Genomic DNA, 19,104 nt, shown 5'->3' with positions numbered 1-19,104 from the left:
CCCAGCAGAGGGGTGCTCCTCGATATGGGCAGTGTAATGGGATCTGTCTTTGTGAGGGAGAAGGGCATGGAAGCCGCTGACGGAGACCATGCGCCGGCCAAGTCATTAAGGAGACATTTGTCTCTCTAGACTTCCACAGAAAGAAATGGAAAAAGCTCCTAGGGGAGAAACACTCAAAGGCATTGCTATTTTGGCCTTCCAAAGAGGGGGGTATAATAAGGATTCTGGAAGGAGGCAGCAAAAGGGGAAAATGACAAAGTGCTTGTTTTTACTGTTCACATTTGTGCAAGTGTCTAGAAGAAAATTCATTTAGGAACGTACAGGAACGGGAAAATCCCACTTAGAAAAATATTTTAAAAATCATTTAGGGGAAATTAAATATATAATTTTGAGAGAGAATGGTGACACTTTTCTAAATAGAATTTCATTACACGCATTTTTAACTGTTCAAAATGCCCTAAGAAGTGAGTTGAGATGACCCCTAACCTCTGCAGCAGCTACTGTAAGTTAGAAAATGATGAGAAAGAGTTAAGTGTTAATGACAAAAGGTAAGGTGGACATTAAAAAAAAAAAAATGTGGAAAGCAAAGTGTTGTATGCAATGAACACAGTGACTTTTAGGTTTTTAAGAAAAAAGAGAGCGAGATGCCAGCTCCTGTTTTCCAATTAGTTCAAGAAGACTTCCTAGAAATGAATACGTCACATTCAGAGACAACAGATAGGAGACACAGAGCAAGTGAACAATGACAAAGTTTTACAAGAGTGGGGATATATCTTTAAAATATGCAATTTTTCCCATATGCCTTTTTATTCATGGAACAAGCTTGATTTAGCTCAGGGAGGGGAAAACACTTGGAAAAACTGTCTTGTCCTTATTTGTGGTGTTATAATTCTGACACTAAGGATACTTGGAGGATTCCTGAGACGAGGGCATCCGGTGGCTTGCATAACACTCAACTCCGTGTCCTCTGCATAGTTTGCAGAGCTCGGTACACTCTGGAGTTTCCATATTCAGTGTGCCTATACTCTCGGGGCAAATCTGCTGCCCAGTGTTTCAGATACTCATCTATTAAGAGTTTGTCTGACAGAATGGGGTGACCAGGTCTTGTAGTTTTTATTTATGGTGCGTTAGTGCCTGCTCTGAACGAAGTATCTAAGTTCAGATATGTCTCTATGAATGTGCTCGTTGTGGCCAGGGTAAGATATTCACTATAACTTTGTGATTAGATTAGAGCTTTCTGATCACAACACCTGAAGTTAATCCACAGGTTTCATGTGGTTTACATGTAGCCCAGTGCACACACATACATACACACACACATGCACACACATACACATACACACACACACTGAAGTAACGGTTTAACAGGAAAGTATTTAACTCTACTACCTCTGAGGCACTCAAATAATGTTTTCTTATTAGATAAGTTTATTAATACAAATGCTAGACATGACCCACCAACCTGATTTCAGAACCAACTAGCAGGCTGTAACCTATAGTTCAAAAAACACTGAGAGGGTACTATCATAAAGGATAAGGTTGTTTTTCTCATAGCTCCTTTTCATCCCTTTGAGAGACGGTTTTAAAGTTCTCATGGGAAGAAGAAGCCACGAAAGGTGGGAGAGGAAGCAAAAGAAATATAATCCTAACTTCAACTTCAAGAGGAATTAGCTCATTAATTTGGCCCCAGATTCAAGGTATGGAGTCTCAACGAGCAAACGCATGTATTAGATATTATTGACTGTAATATTCTGCAAACAAACATAATAGAATGGAACAACCATGACCAAAAATCAGCTACACGTATGCTCTAGATGCTTTGCCAATTCACTTATATGTTAGAAAATCTTTATAAAAGGGATGGCAAAAAAGGGAAAGGGCAGTACTTGAATGGGAACAGAAATGATTATTTTTATATTTTGAAGATTCAAAGAGTAAAAATTTATTTGAAATAATAATTATATTTTATTACTTAGTCAAACTCAAATAGAGATTGATATTTTAGCCTACACATGTGCAAATATCCTGAAATACTAATATTTCTGGTAAGGGATTTGAATCCCTAATTCCTTAATGATTTTATTCTTGACATGAAATCAAAGGACATTTTCACCTAAGCAAAGGACTCATCATAGAATCACTGAATCCATTTAAATCAATTTAACACTTACATAGGACACTGAAATTTCAATATTAAGGTTCTCAAGTGCCTATTTCATTATAATCGAGTTATAAAGGCAGTGGTTACCAAGAAAACATGAAATGACTATTTAAACCTTATTCATTGATCATTAAAGACGAGTAGTTGCCACAGCTGTATATATCAATAGAAAATAAGCATTTTCCGAAGTTTGGGGTATGACTACATGTAAATAAATATTTAAGAGAAAACAAAAATCTGAGTATATTATTGGTTTATCCCTCTATCTTTTTTCCAGGAACTGCAAATATTGATGTGTTCTCTTTGGCATAGCTTGATTATTTTACACATTTTACCTTCTTCCACTATAATTATATGTGAAGTTTCTGGCAAATGAAACAAATATTTTATGTAAAACACTGCTATATCTGAGCTATTATAACTTGTAGATGGTAGTCATATTTGGGAACTTACTTGGATCAGTGTTTCATGCTTCAGTATTGAAGAATCTGAAGCACCCTGCTGTGCTATTTTGCTTTTAAAGAAATGAAATTTCAGCTAAAAATAAATATATTTGTGTACATAGGACTTCTATCATCTTAATGTAGAAATCACATTAACTTAACATTTAAACCTAGTTGTTTTCATGGCATGTGCAAGGTAAAACAAAAGTGATAAATAGATAAGGTAATATTTATTTAAGAATATTCATAAGCATAAATAATATAAATTCACATTTTATGTAAAAGTATACATAAAAGGGGGAAAACTGTTGAAAACAGTTATAAAAATAGAAATCAGCTTCATGATTTGATCTGGTATTTATAAATTGTTAGCCTCTACCCTTTTTCTCCTCCAGTTTTTCTTGGCTATTCCATTTCCAGAAGATTAGTTTATGGAGTGAAAAGAAACGTGAAGCAAAAGGTGAGATTTAAAATAAGTTAATTTGGTTTCAAGTTTTAAATTACTGCAAACGTTTAAGTGATTGGGAAATGAGGGGGTAGAAGATAGTGGGCTGTAATAGGAAATGATTTTGCCTGGTCAAAGGAAACCAATTTTCATGTTCTAGCTTTGCAACTAACTAGCTGAGGAGCTTAGCCAGATAATAGATTCATTAGGCCTCAATGTGGCTCTTATGCAAAATAAAGGACTTGACTGGATGGTCACTAAAGTTCTTCAGTGAGTAAAAGTTTTTGAAATTACTGCTTAAAATAATTTTAGTTAAATATAAATTGTATCTATCTACAATTCTGCTTCACCTCTCATTGCAGAAGAGAATAAGATTCCACAAACTTATAAATTTACTTGTCAAATTTAGTATTCTATTAACAAATCCAAACTCAGTAAAAAGGCATAATATAAGTGATAAAAGCAGAATGAAGCACTGATTGCAGGGTATGATGCAAAATGCAAAATACATAAGTCCCATAAACAGATAGTAAAAAAAAAAGACAAAATATTAATAATGGGAGTTTTGGAGTAGTGAGATTATGAATGGATAGTTTTCTTCCTTACTTACTTTCTTTTTCTTTACTCTTTCTTTCTTTTTAGTTTTCTCGGTCTTTTTAAAAACAATTTCATGTACTAGGTTTATAACATGGACTGAATAAACTTTGCTTGAAAACAAAACAAAAAACAATCTTAATATTCTGTTTTCTGCTTATTACTATGTGTTTCTTGCTTACCTGGATTACTGTGAGCTGGGAATTTCAGAAATTAAACAGATATATGACAAAATAAATCTTGGAGCAAAATTTAAAAGTTTGATATTATTTAATAAAGGCCAAGAGAGAGGAGAAAAGGGTAACTCATATACTGCAGATAAGAGTGTAGACTGAAACAGTCTGTTAGTAAAATAACCTGTCATTATCTTTAAAATTAAAAATGCAATTAATCCAGCAATTCCAATTCCCAGAATCTATCCTACAGAAACTCTGACCAATATGCATAAAGATATAATATGAAGACTTTCATTATAAATTAGCTTAGAACAGTGAAATTTTTTCAAAAGTAAAAAGTTAAATGTCCGTCAATAGAGGAATGATTAAGTTAATATTGATATATTCAAACTAGGGATATCTGATGTCACTACAAAGAATGGCATAGAAAAAGTTCTCAGTATTTTTTTAAGTCACCCAATAATTGGTGAAGAGTTACCTTGTTTATGTAAAAAAGAAGCTCTACATTTATTTTATATGTGTAATTATATTTACAGATATGCTGGTGCATAGGAAAATATCTGGGAATTTTTCAACACCAAATTATTTTACCTACGGAGGTGGGAGTGAATTGGTTAGGGGAGTGTGTGGCAAAGGAAAACTTTTCACTTGTGTACTTTTTGAACTGCCTGAACATTTTCACCAACAGCACATATTTATACGTTACAGACACGTCATGAATTAAGCACAGGCACATGTACAAACACACATACTCGTAGCAATACATGTATACCTATGAGTTTTAAAAATGATCATAGACAATGCTGGGAAGTTGTAAATATCAATCAAGTGATGTGTTTTGCAGCAGTTAAACTACTATTTTGCAGAAATTCCCCAGATTTCCACGCCGCACTCCACAGTACCGGCCACTGCGGCTGGTGTGGTCAGCTAAATGCCTATTTCTTGAGGATGCACCTGACACCCTAGTCCAGGGTCTGCCCCTTGGCTGGGTGGGCCTGGAAAGGAGATTTAGTGAATTTAGAGAGAGAGGTTCCACCTCTCAGAGTTTGATATTTACCAAGCCCATAAGACCAATGTATAAAATAAGAAGGCCAAGTCATTAATTCTCCATGAGAAATTAACTGTCACAGGATATGGAATGTTTCTTTAGGGAGGTCAATTTATAATCCAAATGTGTATTTATTCATTTATGATGGGAGCTTTAATAATATTAGCCTAGGATGTTCTGACACCCCGCCCCCATCTCAATTAAGATGACCTGCCTCTATCTCTGTAGCGGGGGTGAAGTAGTCAAGTCCCTTGGGCAGTGCTTAGCTGGGTACTGCCAATGTTTGTCTGTGTGACTTTCTTTTCCACAGACACTGTATATGGCAATACATTTGAGTCCTACAACCCTGCAAGCCTGGTTAAGGTGCCTGTGCAAAGCTCTGCTCTGATTCTTAGATGCTCTTTTCACAACTCACAGAGAATAATTTTTGTTACTTCGGTACTTCTGAGTAAAAAAGAGTTTATGACATCATATTAACCAAATAGTCTGAAAAAGTAAGTTTGTACTTCAATTGTGACTATATAAAATATACTTACATGTTAAAAAACTAGAGGAAAATATGTAAAACTGAAAATGTTTTAAACAGGAGGGGAAGGCAACAGATGACTATCTTCTTTTAAAACACATTCAGAATAAATAAATAAATATAAGGATCAATTTAATAAAATGTAAAATAACTTTATGCAAAATTGACTCCATCTAGTCATTAGCATAGTCAAATAATTGATAAATTATTGATAAGGTATTTTAGTCTTACCGTGGATGGGTAATGGTTTATGGACATGGGTACAAAATAAAGCATTATACATTTACTTAATGTTATTTCAAATGTCTGCAACAGGCTACTAGGTAGAAGCATGGGAGGAATGTTTATAATCAGAGGGCCAATTCAAATCAAGGTCTAAATGGAAAAATCGTCTAATGGTCATTCAAGTAGAAATGCGTAAGAGTGGAGATTCATGAATGGTATACACAGAAATCAGTGCTGGTAATAGATAGCTAGAAAGTGCTGTTCACATCAAACAGTGATTACTATAAACCTCTAATTATGTACTTGGGAGAGAGCCTTTTGCTTTTCCCTCTGTAATTTCTAGTTCTTAAACTGGAACTCTATGACTTCAATTCAAATCTCAATGGCTTCTTAGCTGTTAAATGTGGGCTTACCCATGAATAACTGCTGATACAATCTGCTATACCCTGCTGTACACAAGTAGAATTTGACAAGAATAATGAGTTTTCTCTTTGATTTCAATGTGTAATGATGGTTTGCAAAAAAAAAAAAAAAAAAAAAAATGACTGGTAGTTTGCTGTAAAAATACTTGAGAGGATACCCTTGACTCAGCCAAATAGCTTAACACAAATTTAAACAATATCCATGCCCCAAGAAAACAGTCATTAACCTCCTCCTAATTTTAGCACAATTCATGCTTTAGTTAAATACCTGGGAAGCTGTCTTGTGTTGAGTTTGGGAGCAAAAGAGAGGCAAAGGGGAACCCTGGAAAGGGAGGAGGGGTTGGTAAGAAAATGTTCAGCTGCACGTCCTGCAAAGTTTGCAGAGTAATGAGCCCCGTCAATCATATTTATTAACTCAGTAACTTAGGGGTTTGGCTCTGTTAAGTAGCTATACCATCTATGGAGCATATCCACTTTTTGTGGCACTCAAACCATACACTCTGATCCACAAAATCAGGCTGGCACTTGGTATGGTTCCTCCTTTGCCAATTTAGTGCAGGATCTGAAAATGCCACTTGTGGCTTAGTCCACTTAGCCTCCCACGGCCCCAGTCATAGACTAAGCCGGCCATGGAAGAAACTACACTGTACGGAAAGACTGAGACCAAACAGTGGTAGTCAAAGTTTGGGAAAGTGCTTCTTTCTTTCCCCACGTCACAGGATGGAAGAAGGGACATATAACCCAATACAATTAATTGTGCTGGAAATGAAGCTCTGGAAGAGTATTCAGATGAAGACAATATTTCTTATCAAACAAAGGGCTCAGGTACCCACCTTTTAGTGAACAAAGGACAGAAGGGCAGGTAACCCGAAAGATGGACATCCTGAGTGACTATCCTTCTCCTCAGTAGCATGCCTATCCCAGCCCTCAGAAAGAAGTGAATGCTTTCCCTCAGGATTAATGTTCCTTCTACCTACGTGTTTGCTAAATGATACAGGGAGCTCAGGAACAAGCAGGAACAGCAGTCCTGTTCTCATACAAAGTTGTCATTTTTGTACGAGGTTTATCACAGTTCTCTAACAATTGTTTAACTTCCTCACCGCATTTTTTTTTTGGACATCTGGGTTTGGAGGATGGAAATGTATTCATAAAAGAAGGACAGCACCTATTATCCTATATTGTTTAAACTGCTTTCAGGAAGTAATGTTATTCTTTAAAAAGTTGTATTTACAACTAAAAGAGTGCTATTATTCTTCAAGAGTAATGATGATGTTACTATTTTTAGAATATTGGGGTGGGTTGGCACTGAGCCATTCACATGTTTTTATTCTTTATTTTTTCTCACACCAAATATGTATTGAGCAACTGTTATTGCCTAAGAAAGCACTGGGATATAAACATAAAGAATATAGTCCCTGGCATACAGGGGTTCCCCTTATAAACTGGGGAATATCAAAAATTCAGTCTGTCTACCAAATACAGTTTTAACACTGTCTCTGATAAGACAGCCAAAATTTATTAGCATCAAATTAATGACCATGGCTTTTAGTCCTATTTACTTTAGTATGGTCAATAAGAGAAGGAATAACTCTTACGTCTGGGCTCCCTCTACTTTAATAATGGAGATAACACGGCTCATTAAATGTTTTTAAATATTCAGCTAAGGGGGATCCCAGGCAAATCAATAGATAATGACCTTCATTGTCTATGAGTCAGAAATCAGCCCACATTGCCCTCTTGTCATATAAACATTGTTTCCCACATTATAGTAAGAGTAATGTTCATATAGCCTCTGAATATAACTGATGTGAAAAATGGATGAAACTATTTCTTGAAATTCTATGTTTCTTAGTTTTAACTGAGCAATAAATCTTAGTATTTCACCAAGCCTAACTCAGAAATATCCTTTAAGTAAAATAAAAGCTAGTATACTTATTCATTCAATCTTTAAAAACCTACTTTATACCAAACCAATGTGCAAATACAGAACTTAATTAAAATACTATATATAAAATATTAACAGCTGCAGTTATTAAAATTACATTAAGCTCCCTTGAGCTAGGCCAACATAAGGAGCTCTCTTTTTTTTTTCAATTTAGTAAAGGCAGAACTTGGTTTAATGAATGAGCATTGGTTTTTATACTGTTTGTTCCAATTCACTAATCTGAAATCATAATCGAATAAAAGTACTTTACCATCAAAACACAACCAAGCATACTAAATCTTTCCATTGGATTCTGACAAAAATCCCACATTTTGTTTATCTTCTTTCTTACTGCAAATAACACTTTTTTAAGGCATCTCTTTCTTTTTCCCATCCAGCATTGAACTTTGTAAATTAAAGTTGATATTTTCTGCTCTGGCCTTTTCCAATGAGGGAATAAACAGGGCAGTTAATAAACTTTTGGTTATTTAGATGCATTAAAGAGCTCAAACAGCAAAAGTAGATTTTCCTCGGCTTAAGGATTAAGGTATTTATCTGATCCTTATTTTAACAGGTCACCCAAGGAACTTAGGAAACTAATTAATTGCACCACCACTTAAGACTGGCAAGAAATATCCAGGTATAAATCATCATTATCAAATGAATAATGAATGGTTTTATTTTCCTTTTTATATCATTTTGCATTTACTAAAATTTTGACATTAACCATGTATTTCTTCATATAGTTAGAAAATACCTCATTGATCTTAAGTGTAGTATTTTTTGCCCCTCTGAACTTCCAAAAGATATCCACTTAATTAAACTGCTATAAAGTCTGACTAAAATTATATATATTCTTAAAAGTCATTTTCAAAATTTTATTCTAGATGTATTTCAAGTCAAGTGATAACATCCATAAGTTAATATTTCAAAACACAAGATTAGTCCATGTTCCCATCCTCCTTTTAAGTCTTCTGTCTGAAGGTTCTTAAGTAGCAAATTAACTGCTAACTCTGGCAGAAACAGGCTGGGGGAACTCGCTAAGCCCCCTAATCTACTTCCACATTTCAGAGCAAGTAAACGTTATTTATTCAGGTCTTCACTACAAACATCCTCTCCTTCCCCCACCTCACATGCACGACTCCAGAAAAAAGAAACGTGCAGCGAAAGGAAGCCAGAGAAATGAATTCCTGTTGGTGGAATTCCAAACCTCTTTCACCAGAAAGGGAAGCTATTTGGAAGGCAGCGGAGTTTTGCCTGCATCCTTGAAATCCTGCTGTATTGATTAAAGTGTTTTTGATACCATAGACCCACCTTGGATAAAAAAAGTGTACTGTATTAAACTAAGGATTTTATATATGAATCATTGAAATTTTTTTCATATTTTATATTTGCCACTTCAAGCACCTCCAAACATCCAATGAGACAAGAGATAATTGGGAACACGAGAACACTGAATTTTGTCATTTGCAAATTCAAGATAAAATTTCTTGCAAGATTTGGCACTTGATTATCCATCTAATGTTCATTTAAGAAGCTATTCTAGAAGCCATTTGAGCATTTGGGGTTTGATGCCCAACTATGATGATTAATTAGCTCCTTCTGATTCTTTTACGATGTGAAACAGAAATAATAACAATTTCCTCTACCCTAAAGACAGAAATGCAAGAACTCTCTAATATGTCTTGGTTTTCATTCCTTAGGAGTGGTGTTCCAGCAGATAAACAGCATAAAAAATGATACATTACCTGACCGTCCGTCTCTTTGGAAGTCCACGTGATACCATTCTCCATCATTCACCTTCTTCTGCAGGGCTTTGATTTTGATTGTGCCTGACCCCATGTCTAGGAGGAGGTAGAGGTGGCCATCCAGCATCTCAATAGCGAAGAAGTCAACCTTTATCATCTGGGGGTGCTTGGCATCTTTTTGGTGCCGTGGTTTGCCATGACTAAATAAGATGAGGCCATTGGGCTCTGTTGTGCGGAAATCAAACGATATGGAGCCTGTTTTCTTTGCATTCCATTTAGGCAAAGAGACGAAAGATTCTGGGGTTTCAAAGGTGATTGGGTCCAAAGTTGCAACATTCTCACATTTAAAGGCCACCACTCCATGAATCTTCATCTTCGGGTCTCCTTGCTTGGCAAGTCGAGATAATTCCAGCCTTACATCATTATTTTTATACACAACCTGTAGGCAAAGGATAGCAGTGAGAAACTGGGCCCATATTTTAATGTTTCGAACTTGTCATCAGTTCACGTAATTTCCAAGTAGATTAGGAAAAGACATACCATGTTTAGTGCCTTTGGATGTATAAGACAGCTTTTTCAGCCAAATAAAATCCAGGTATCAATTTATTGAACATAACTATTCTAATCTAATTTCATTCAAATAATGTGTACACACACACACACATACACAAAGTACCTGTAGTTAACTCAAATAACTTGAATAAATCTGCACAGAACTTTCCTTATTCCAAGCATGTATAGAACCATTTGCTTTTGTTAGTTGGCTATTATGCTTTGTTTATTAAATATAAGGACTGAGGTTTTTCAGTTTTGCCATCACTAAAATATTTGAAATTAGATACTTTTGTATACCAGTAACCTAAAATACAGGATCTCTTCTATGGTCTATATATCCATGGTGCATATTAACTTTGTAAAATAATCACAAGTTGAGGTAAAAAACATGCTGAATTTTCTCAGAAAAATCATAAAATATGACTAAGATACAGAAGCTCTCTCTTGCCCTGCCCTGCATTAGTAACTGTTTGAATAATGTTAGCTAACTCCGGAACTTGGTGTTTATCCTAAATCCATTCAATCTATATTACTAATGTCCCATTTCACTTTTAATGTATACAAATGTGGAACAAAGTTTGTCCTGTACCCTCATTTCCAAAGGCACTTCATCTAAGGTGGCTGGGTAGTTCTCATTGCTTGTTAATAGTCCTAGGGCTTTTGGGGGACTCCAAATAGCACTTTGGACAAATCCACTGGCAGGGCTCACAACATCATGCATCTGCTATCACATCACCTTAATAAATCCATAGCTATTTCAACATAGAGATTCATACCCTTTCTCTACAAAATCCATACCATGGATAATTACATTTCCAAAAGATATGTCATACAGACTTAAGGATAAATTAGTTATCTATGTCCAGATAACTATCTAAATTCTTTTACAAAGGCACTCGAAATTTCACAGCAGCCAACACTGTCAGTTTCTAAATTCATTTATCCATGTATAAAGATATACTTGCATAACAGGAAAAAATAAGCCTGTGTCTGATTAGTGGTATCAAGTTAACCAGGTCAAGACAGCTGTTATTTCTTCCAAACCCATGACCAATCGAGCCAATAGTGTGGCTGATTAATTTCCTGATAGGATTTGGTAATGGATACTTTATTTTTTAGAGCGATTAAGAGTGCAAGCTCCAGTATCAGACTCCCTGAGCTCAAATTCCAGCTCTAGCACTGCATAACTGTATGATCTCTGAGCTTTGTTTATAGAGACATAATACTTTACAGGATGGTTATAATGATTACAGAAGAAAATGCATGTGAGAAAATCTACATGGTAAGCAATCCAATGCCAAGCACATTGTAAGATTTTAATAAACATCAACTACATCAAACTGCATGATAATAAATATCATCATCTCTTTATTATCATCTAGGAGCCACAGATATATTAGTTCTAAATTAATCCATTATGAGAAAATGTTTAGAAATTAAGCACACTCATATAATTGGTGTTTTTTTACATGATTTATGCCAACTAAATAAATCACATCTTTTCAATGCTAGTCCTGGTGTTTCAGTTTACCTTTATCTTGAAGAAGGATTATTATAAAGAATACCATATCCCTTATTCTTTGAACAAATATGTATAAAGATTTAACAAGCATCTATTGACAACAAAAGAAGGGAAAATGAACTCAAGCAATAACAAAAAGGAATTAGATTAATTCTTAAACATACTTCCTAGAAAAGAGAAAGAGCTATTAAGCCTTGTGAAAGTTGATTTAGGATTGCCTTTCTTTGGGAATCTTCAGTAGTGGATAAAATGCTTTTCATGGATGATTTTCCAAGTTTTATAACCTCTCACCATGATTTTCGAGCTACCTAAACCTGCATATTTGTTTTCATTTTTTCCTGGTGATTTATATTTTAATATATGGATATTCCTTTGACATAGATATTGATCAGGAATGAGTATTTTCTGACCCAAATGATGCAGATGGTAATGCTGATCAATGCTAACACATCACCATGAAATAGAACCACAGCAATGGAATTGGATGTTTCTGACATGAGCAAGTAGATATAAGGCAGGATATATTGCCTCATGAGTCCCACATCAGCTACCAAAAAGTTGAAAACATGTAGGGCTAGGGCAATTGTAGGTGAGAATTTCAGTGAGGGATTTATAATCTCATGAGTGAATCGGGTTCCCTGGTGATTCAGTGAGGTTCAGGGAGATGGAGAAGAAACGTGAGGATTCCCTAGATCAGAATACTTAGGGTGAGCCATGCACCACCCCCTCACCCCAAAAAGGGAGTATGAATCTCCACTAGAATTTATGCTTTATGCAGGCAAAAACCTTACAACAAGATCAGTACCTGGCACAGAGCGGACACCCAATAAATACTTGCTGAGAGTTGAATAACTTTTTTTTTTAACCTAGTTCCCAGATTATAGACTTTTTTTTTAACCTAGTTCCCAGATTATAGACTATTATTAATAACAATATTTACAAATACAGTTAAAATATAACAGAATGCAATATTGTGGACCCATCTCATAACCTAGCTATAATTTTTAGCTAATTTCTCTAGGAAAGTGTGGAAACTTATGTACGAATGGCAAGTTGACCTATCACCTTCAAACTCATTTTTTGGGGTGTAAACTACTTTTAGAGTAAAAACACCTGATTTAAAATTCTCCAGGGGTAGAATAATTTTCATAGAAGAACTATCTTGAGGAGAAGCACAGTGTGTTTTTGTTTCTTATTTTGTATTCTTTGAAAGGCAACTCTAGAAGACAGAAAGGCAATATTGGATAGGCAGGCTGATAGCTCTCAGAGCTACACAACTACTTCAGCTGACCCAGATTTCATAATCACTCTACTTTTCTAAAGTTAGACTTACTCTTAATATGACCTGAATATAGTTCAATTATAATAACAAGGAGTAGCCAGTAAGCACTCCAAATCTTTTTTTTTTTTGCTTCTTTCTGAGATAATATGGTTTTAAATCATATATAATTATTCATATATCTTTTTTCTTATTTATGTTAAAAATTGTAATTTATTTAATAGTTTCAACTTTCAACAAACCTCCTTATACTTTATCATCTTAACAATTGGTGATATTATTGCACACCCATTTGGATCTTTTTATGGAATCAATATTTCTTTGTGGATACTGATTTTCAGTTTCTTTGAAGAGTAATTCAAAATGTTGAATTTCACTTCTTGCTTCATGAAATTATATCATAAATCCCAAAGGAATAGAAACATAAAAGGGGTCTTGGGTTTTTTTGTTATTTATTTGCTGGGTTTTGTTTGTTGTCTTTTAGCTGCCATACAATTTCCACACATTGCTATGATGATCTTTTCCCTTTCTTCCAACATTTGTTAGAATTTTCAAAATGTCACTCACACTTAAATGGGCAAGAAAAGGAGTAGTATGTTTGTGTTTTTATACGCCCAGGCTGGAAATCAGAGGTAAACAGTCACTGAGTATTTTATTTGATCTTGATAATAGTCCTAAAAAGGCAGGGGGAGTAAGTAGTCTAAAGAACAGAAGTTTGGTAGTCTGGATACAGACTTAGTTTAATCACAAAGCTTTTACCTAAGTCAGGCTGCCTAACCTCTGTCTCGGTTTCTTAATTTCTAAAACAGACATCTAAAAAGGAAAGGCATGTCAAATCCATAAATCCTTGAGCTTTTTTCCCCTCAATCTCTGTGATTTGGAGAAGAGGTAAAAGATGCCCTATTGCTCCTTCTCTTTATCTGGCTTTTTCCAGTTGTGGTTTTGATGCCAGGATATCGTTCCCTATTCTGAGATGTATTGAAACTCGTATTCCAGCAAAGAGAATGTTCACCTCATCTTCAGGTACACAGACATGCCTCAAGGATTCTATCTATCTAAGGTTTGTACAGATGGTATTGAAGAACTGGTGGCTGATAGATAAATCTCTTTCCACAGGAGGTAAGTATGTGTGAAATAAGCAGATCAGTAGGAAAATATCTGCCACTCAGATCAGGACCTTTGTTGTTGTTGTTATCGATACGTTTTAGCTTAGAAGCCTTAATGGGGCTCTTGAATTAATTTAATTAATTAACAGGCATTGATCAAGACTTTTCATATGTTAACTATGAGAGTAGGAGGGGTGGTAAAATAATCCCTGAAGTCAGAGTCCGAGTTCTCTGCAGAGATCTTGACTCTGACATGACCCTCCCTGAGAGAACATGAGTGACTCCTTTTAATCTGAGTCTTGGTTTTCTCTCTCATTCTTGGAAGCAATCACAAGTGAGACCTAAGAATCTGGTTCTCAAGTCAGCTTTCAGAGAGAACTCCAGCTCACCCTCCTGCTATCCTGTGACTTTGTAGAAGTCCCTCAACCTTGCAAAGGCTCAGTATTATCTGTAAAATGGGATAATAATATCTACCACATTAGGGTTATTGTAAAAAATGAATAATAGTTCAGTTAAAGTGCTAAGAACAGGACCTGGCACAGAGTAAGCACTCAAGTAAATAGTAGTTGCTCTTATTAATGTGGCTGTTATCATTATGAATAACAATATTACCATTCTTACAGTGCCTTAATGGAGTTGTACAATCTAAATGTTGTAACAAGGGTAACAGCTAACAAGGCACATGGTAGATGATTGGTCAGTGTATTAAAGTAATTAATAGAGCTGCAAACAGTAGGATCAAAGAGATCAAAGCAGATTAGGACTTTCTTTTTTATTCTGATAGCCCTATTGTAGTTTGAAGTACAGTGAAGGCTTTCTTTGCAGATGAGGTTTCTCAGCCAGAAAATATATACAGGAAGCTGGTGATCCCGAGAGTTTCACTTTCACTCGTGAGAGGGGTTTTATGTCATCGAACAACAACTACCCACCCCAACACTTCAAGAAGAATCAATTCCGATGTATGGAGGGTTTACTTTCTGCCAGGCTATGTTACAAGATACTTACACGTATTATATGTTTATTCCTCACGAGCAACCTAGGAAATAGGTAACATTATCCTATTTTATCAGTACATGTGTACAGAGATCACTGAATGTCTTTCATCATGACCGTGCCTAATACTCCTTTTGAATATCTAATGACATTAACTTCAAACTTTGTCTTTGTCTCAGCAGGAAATTTCACTGAGTTTTTGATAACAGTTGCTAAGTAGGAGATTCACAATCAAACAGCTATTTGCCACCATGCAAAAGAATGACCCTGTTATAAATTACATGGACTGTTCCAAAAAAAAACAACAGTATTTTCTTTCCATTTGTCCTGATTAAAATCTCTCTAAATGAATCAAATATCACAATTAAGCAGAGGAATTTTTTCATGTGACTATTGATTAAAACATCTTTTCAAGCCCAGTTTAGGCAGAGGGGCTTATTTCTCTGTTTCTAGGACTATAATGTCGTTTTAAACAGGTATGTCATTTAGGATATTATATATACAAATATGTATACATATGTAGACGCACCGTCCTCCCTCGGTATCTGTGGCAGGACACTCCCGCTTTACCCCATATCAAAATCCGCAGGTGCTCAAGTCTCATATAAAATGGCATAGTATTTGCATATAACTTACATACATCCTCCCATATACTTTAAATCATCTCTAGATTACTTGTAATACCTGATACAATGTAAATGCTATGCAAAAAGTTGCCAGTGCATGGCAAATTCAAGTTTTGCTTTTTGGAACTTTCTGGTATTTTTTTTTCCCTGAGTATTTTCCATTCTTGGTTGGTTAAATCTGTGGATGCAGAACCCACAGATAGGGAGGACAGACTATATTCTAAAAGTCCAGGAGGTTTAAGAATTAATTGAAGGAGATTGTTTTAGTTTTACTTTTTATTTGTTTTAAATGCACTTAATGCTTTTATTCTATTAAGAAAAAGTCAGAATATTTCAAATATCCAAATTTAATTCTTCTTTTTTCCTATCTGTGATCTGTCCATGTACCATCTACTTAAAGCAGTGTGCTCATTTCAAAATACAACCATGAGTTAGCCAGTAAGTGAACAGTATAAGGACCACTCAGGCAAGTAGGAAGTAATGGCATTTGTTTTGCCATGACCTAGATAAGAAGCAGCTGGGAAAAGGACATAAACTGCATCACAACTTTCATCCCTAACATTAACTTATTTATTATTTTGAAATGATTTTTCAAACCCCACACTTTCAATTTAATCAGGTAAGTACTTGTTAGGTAAGGTATTGAAGAAAATGCAATTTTAATCACTTCCCTGTGCACATGCTCAGTCCAATAAAATATGGACCACTGAGAATACACCAGTTTAATTTCTCTTGAATATTTGCTATATATGTATGTGTAAACTATATGTGGACACAGACACATACACACACAGAGTTTACACATTTCCCAATGTAAATGTGTTTAAATGTAATACATGTCAAACCTGCTATCACTAATGTTCAGAAAAAAATATACACGTAAATTAGAATAGATTGTACATCTCTAGATAGATAAGTAGACAATACATATGTATATATACCATATACACACCAAAATATAAACAGGCATATATTTATATACATTAAACACATGTATATTAAACACAAATATATTTATATATTAAATACAAATATTTAATAATTTCAGAAATTAGAAAGTTCTTGGCTAAAATATATAAATGGTCTTACTCAATGTCTAGGGTCAAAAATGTCTTGGCTAGGGCTTCCCTGGTGGCGCAGTGGTTGAGAGTCCGCCTGCCGATGCAGGGGACATGGGTTCGTGCCCCGGTCCGGGAAGATCCCACATGCTGCGGAGCGGCTGGGCCCGTGAGTCATGGCCGCTGAGCCTGCGCGTCCGGAGCCTGTGCTCCGCAACGGGAGAGGCCACAACAGTGAGAGGCCCGCGTACCGCAAAAAAAAAAAAAAAAAAAAAAGTCTTGACTAAAAACAAATTTTAGCCCTTATAAGCTTCGCACACTCCAAAGGAAGGGCTAGTAGCCAAAGAAAAAACCAAAAAAAGAGTCTTTTACAATTAAGATTAAAAAAAATTAAACAGACTTTCCTTAGTGTTCCTGCCACCATGAAGAGATAATTATAAAAGCAGAGTAGAGGCAAGGGGCGTGATGATCACATTGTTTTAATCGTTGTACTCATAATTGTCCTATCATCTACCCAAGATCAAGTTTCTTATGCTAGTTACTTTCTTACACTGAGAGCCTAGCACAGAACTTGCTTATAATAAAAAGGTTTAAAAAAAAAAAGTTTGTTGAACTTAACTCATCAAGGGACTAATAGGATTTTAGAATTTCTGAGAATGTCACACCACAGAAGTTTTCATATGTAATTTGAATATGTCCATCGAGGCAGATATGCATCCAGGTGCAGGGACTTATGTATTTGGAGTGGATCAGAGAAAGGGTAGAAATGGGAAGGAAAGTGTAGATGTACAAGCCCTGTACAAAGTAGCTCAATACCTCTTTAAAAAGAAGACAGCATTGAGGAAACTCAATCTTAAGGAGATTTACATAAGGCATTTTGAAAGATAAGAAGGGTTTTTTTTTGGGGGGGGGAAAGATTTGGTGATTTTTGTCTCATTATCTAATTCTATTTAGAGATTATGTGCAGATAAAATGTTCAACTAAATTGAAAATTTCCCCATACCAAAATACATTTTTTATAATATAATAATAAACTAATTATGGAACATGAAAACAGACACCAATAACATCATTTCTCAATAAAGGCATATGACATTTAATTTGACACCAAAAATTAGTTGAAATTTAAAGAGAAAAAATATTTCATTTAAGCAATATAGGGAAATAAATATTTTTTTGCTTAGTTCCAATTAAGCATGACCAAATACATCTTATTCATAAAAAGAACAAGAAAAAGGAAAAGAAAAACCCTCTTGCTTGTCCTTCCCTGATTCCGCCATCAGTGAACTGCCTCAAGTCGGCAGACAACACTGGGTACCATCTGTACAAGTTAACCGTAGGAGCTAAAAGACTGCATTGTCCCTGGGGTAACAGCTCTATTTAATGAAGCTTTCAGTGGCATATGGGTGTGTGGCAAAAGGACTCGAGTTCCATTAAACAAGAATGTCTCTTTTTCTCACATTAAATATGCAATAAATCAGTAATGCCTTTTGGGAAAAAAAATATATGTATATAGCAAAAATGAACAATGATTGTCAGTAATGTGAGATTTGAGATGCTGACTCAAAAATAAAAGGTTGAAAACTAGATCAATTCTCTTTTGCAGATGAGTAAAATGAAGCTGAGATAAGCTAAGGAACTGTTCCAGTGGGCATCAAGCTCTGATCATGAACGAGTATTGGGGACTTCACTGTTCAGGACTCTTTCAAAAACCTCTGCTAAAAAAATTAAATAAACAGAACAATGAACTATCTCTACCTCAGGCACAGGATCATCAGAGGCCCTTAAGCAATTACAAATGAAGAGCAGCTGTCTTTTCTGCAACATGGCAAAAAGGGAACTGTAACTGATTTAAAGGCAATTCTAACTTTAAAACTCTGTTAGCTTCACAATAAGCTGCTGCTCAAATATAAAAATAAAAGTCCTGAGGGGAAAACATCTTGCTGTTATTTCCCCCACTAATGGAATTTAGAAAGACATTGAAAAAGTTAACTAGAAACAATAAACTTGCAATGTTTACTGTTATTTTGCAACTAAATGATGAAGATATTTTCAGCATCAGTCTTTCGTGATCTTGCAGAATGTAACACACCATAAATTAGGGTTTAAAGCTTCTATTCCAAGCCAGCAGATGCTGCTAATAGGGGCAATACATGTCTGCTTTATCCAGAAACTTTTAAATCATCTGTTAGTCTCAATGAGGGGAAAGTAGCCACTATTTTTTTCCCAAGGGAAACTATCTTCCTATCAACC

The 19,104-nt window shown here is 35.2% G+C and overlaps 1 protein-coding gene and 1 long non-coding RNA gene across 23 annotated transcripts in view; one reads left to right on the top strand and one right to left on the bottom strand.

Annotated features, from left to right (window-relative positions):
* The window catches only part of LOC125960816 (uncharacterized), a 999,117-nt gene that overhangs the window by 488,139 nt on the left and 491,874 nt on the right, over window positions 1-19,104 (top strand). The gene's annotated exons all lie outside the window — the stretch shown is intronic.
* The window catches only part of NRXN1 (neurexin 1), a 1,124,566-nt gene that overhangs the window by 615,700 nt on the left and 489,762 nt on the right, over window positions 1-19,104 (bottom strand). For all 21 annotated transcript variants that reach the window (XM_049695935.1, XM_049695948.1, XM_049695934.1 and 18 more), the window contains one exon: window positions 9,713-10,151. In XM_049695935.1, coding sequence (XP_049551892.1) covers window positions 9,713-10,151 — 439 coding nt within the window. The remainder of the gene's footprint in view (window positions 1-9,712; window positions 10,152-19,104) is intronic.

This window comes from Orcinus orca, chromosome 13 (genome assembly GCF_937001465.1).
Source record: "Orcinus orca chromosome 13, mOrcOrc1.1, whole genome shotgun sequence".
NCBI lineage: Eukaryota > Metazoa > Chordata > Mammalia > Artiodactyla > Delphinidae > Orcinus > Orcinus orca.
This window is presented reverse-complemented; position numbering and strand designations above follow the sequence as displayed.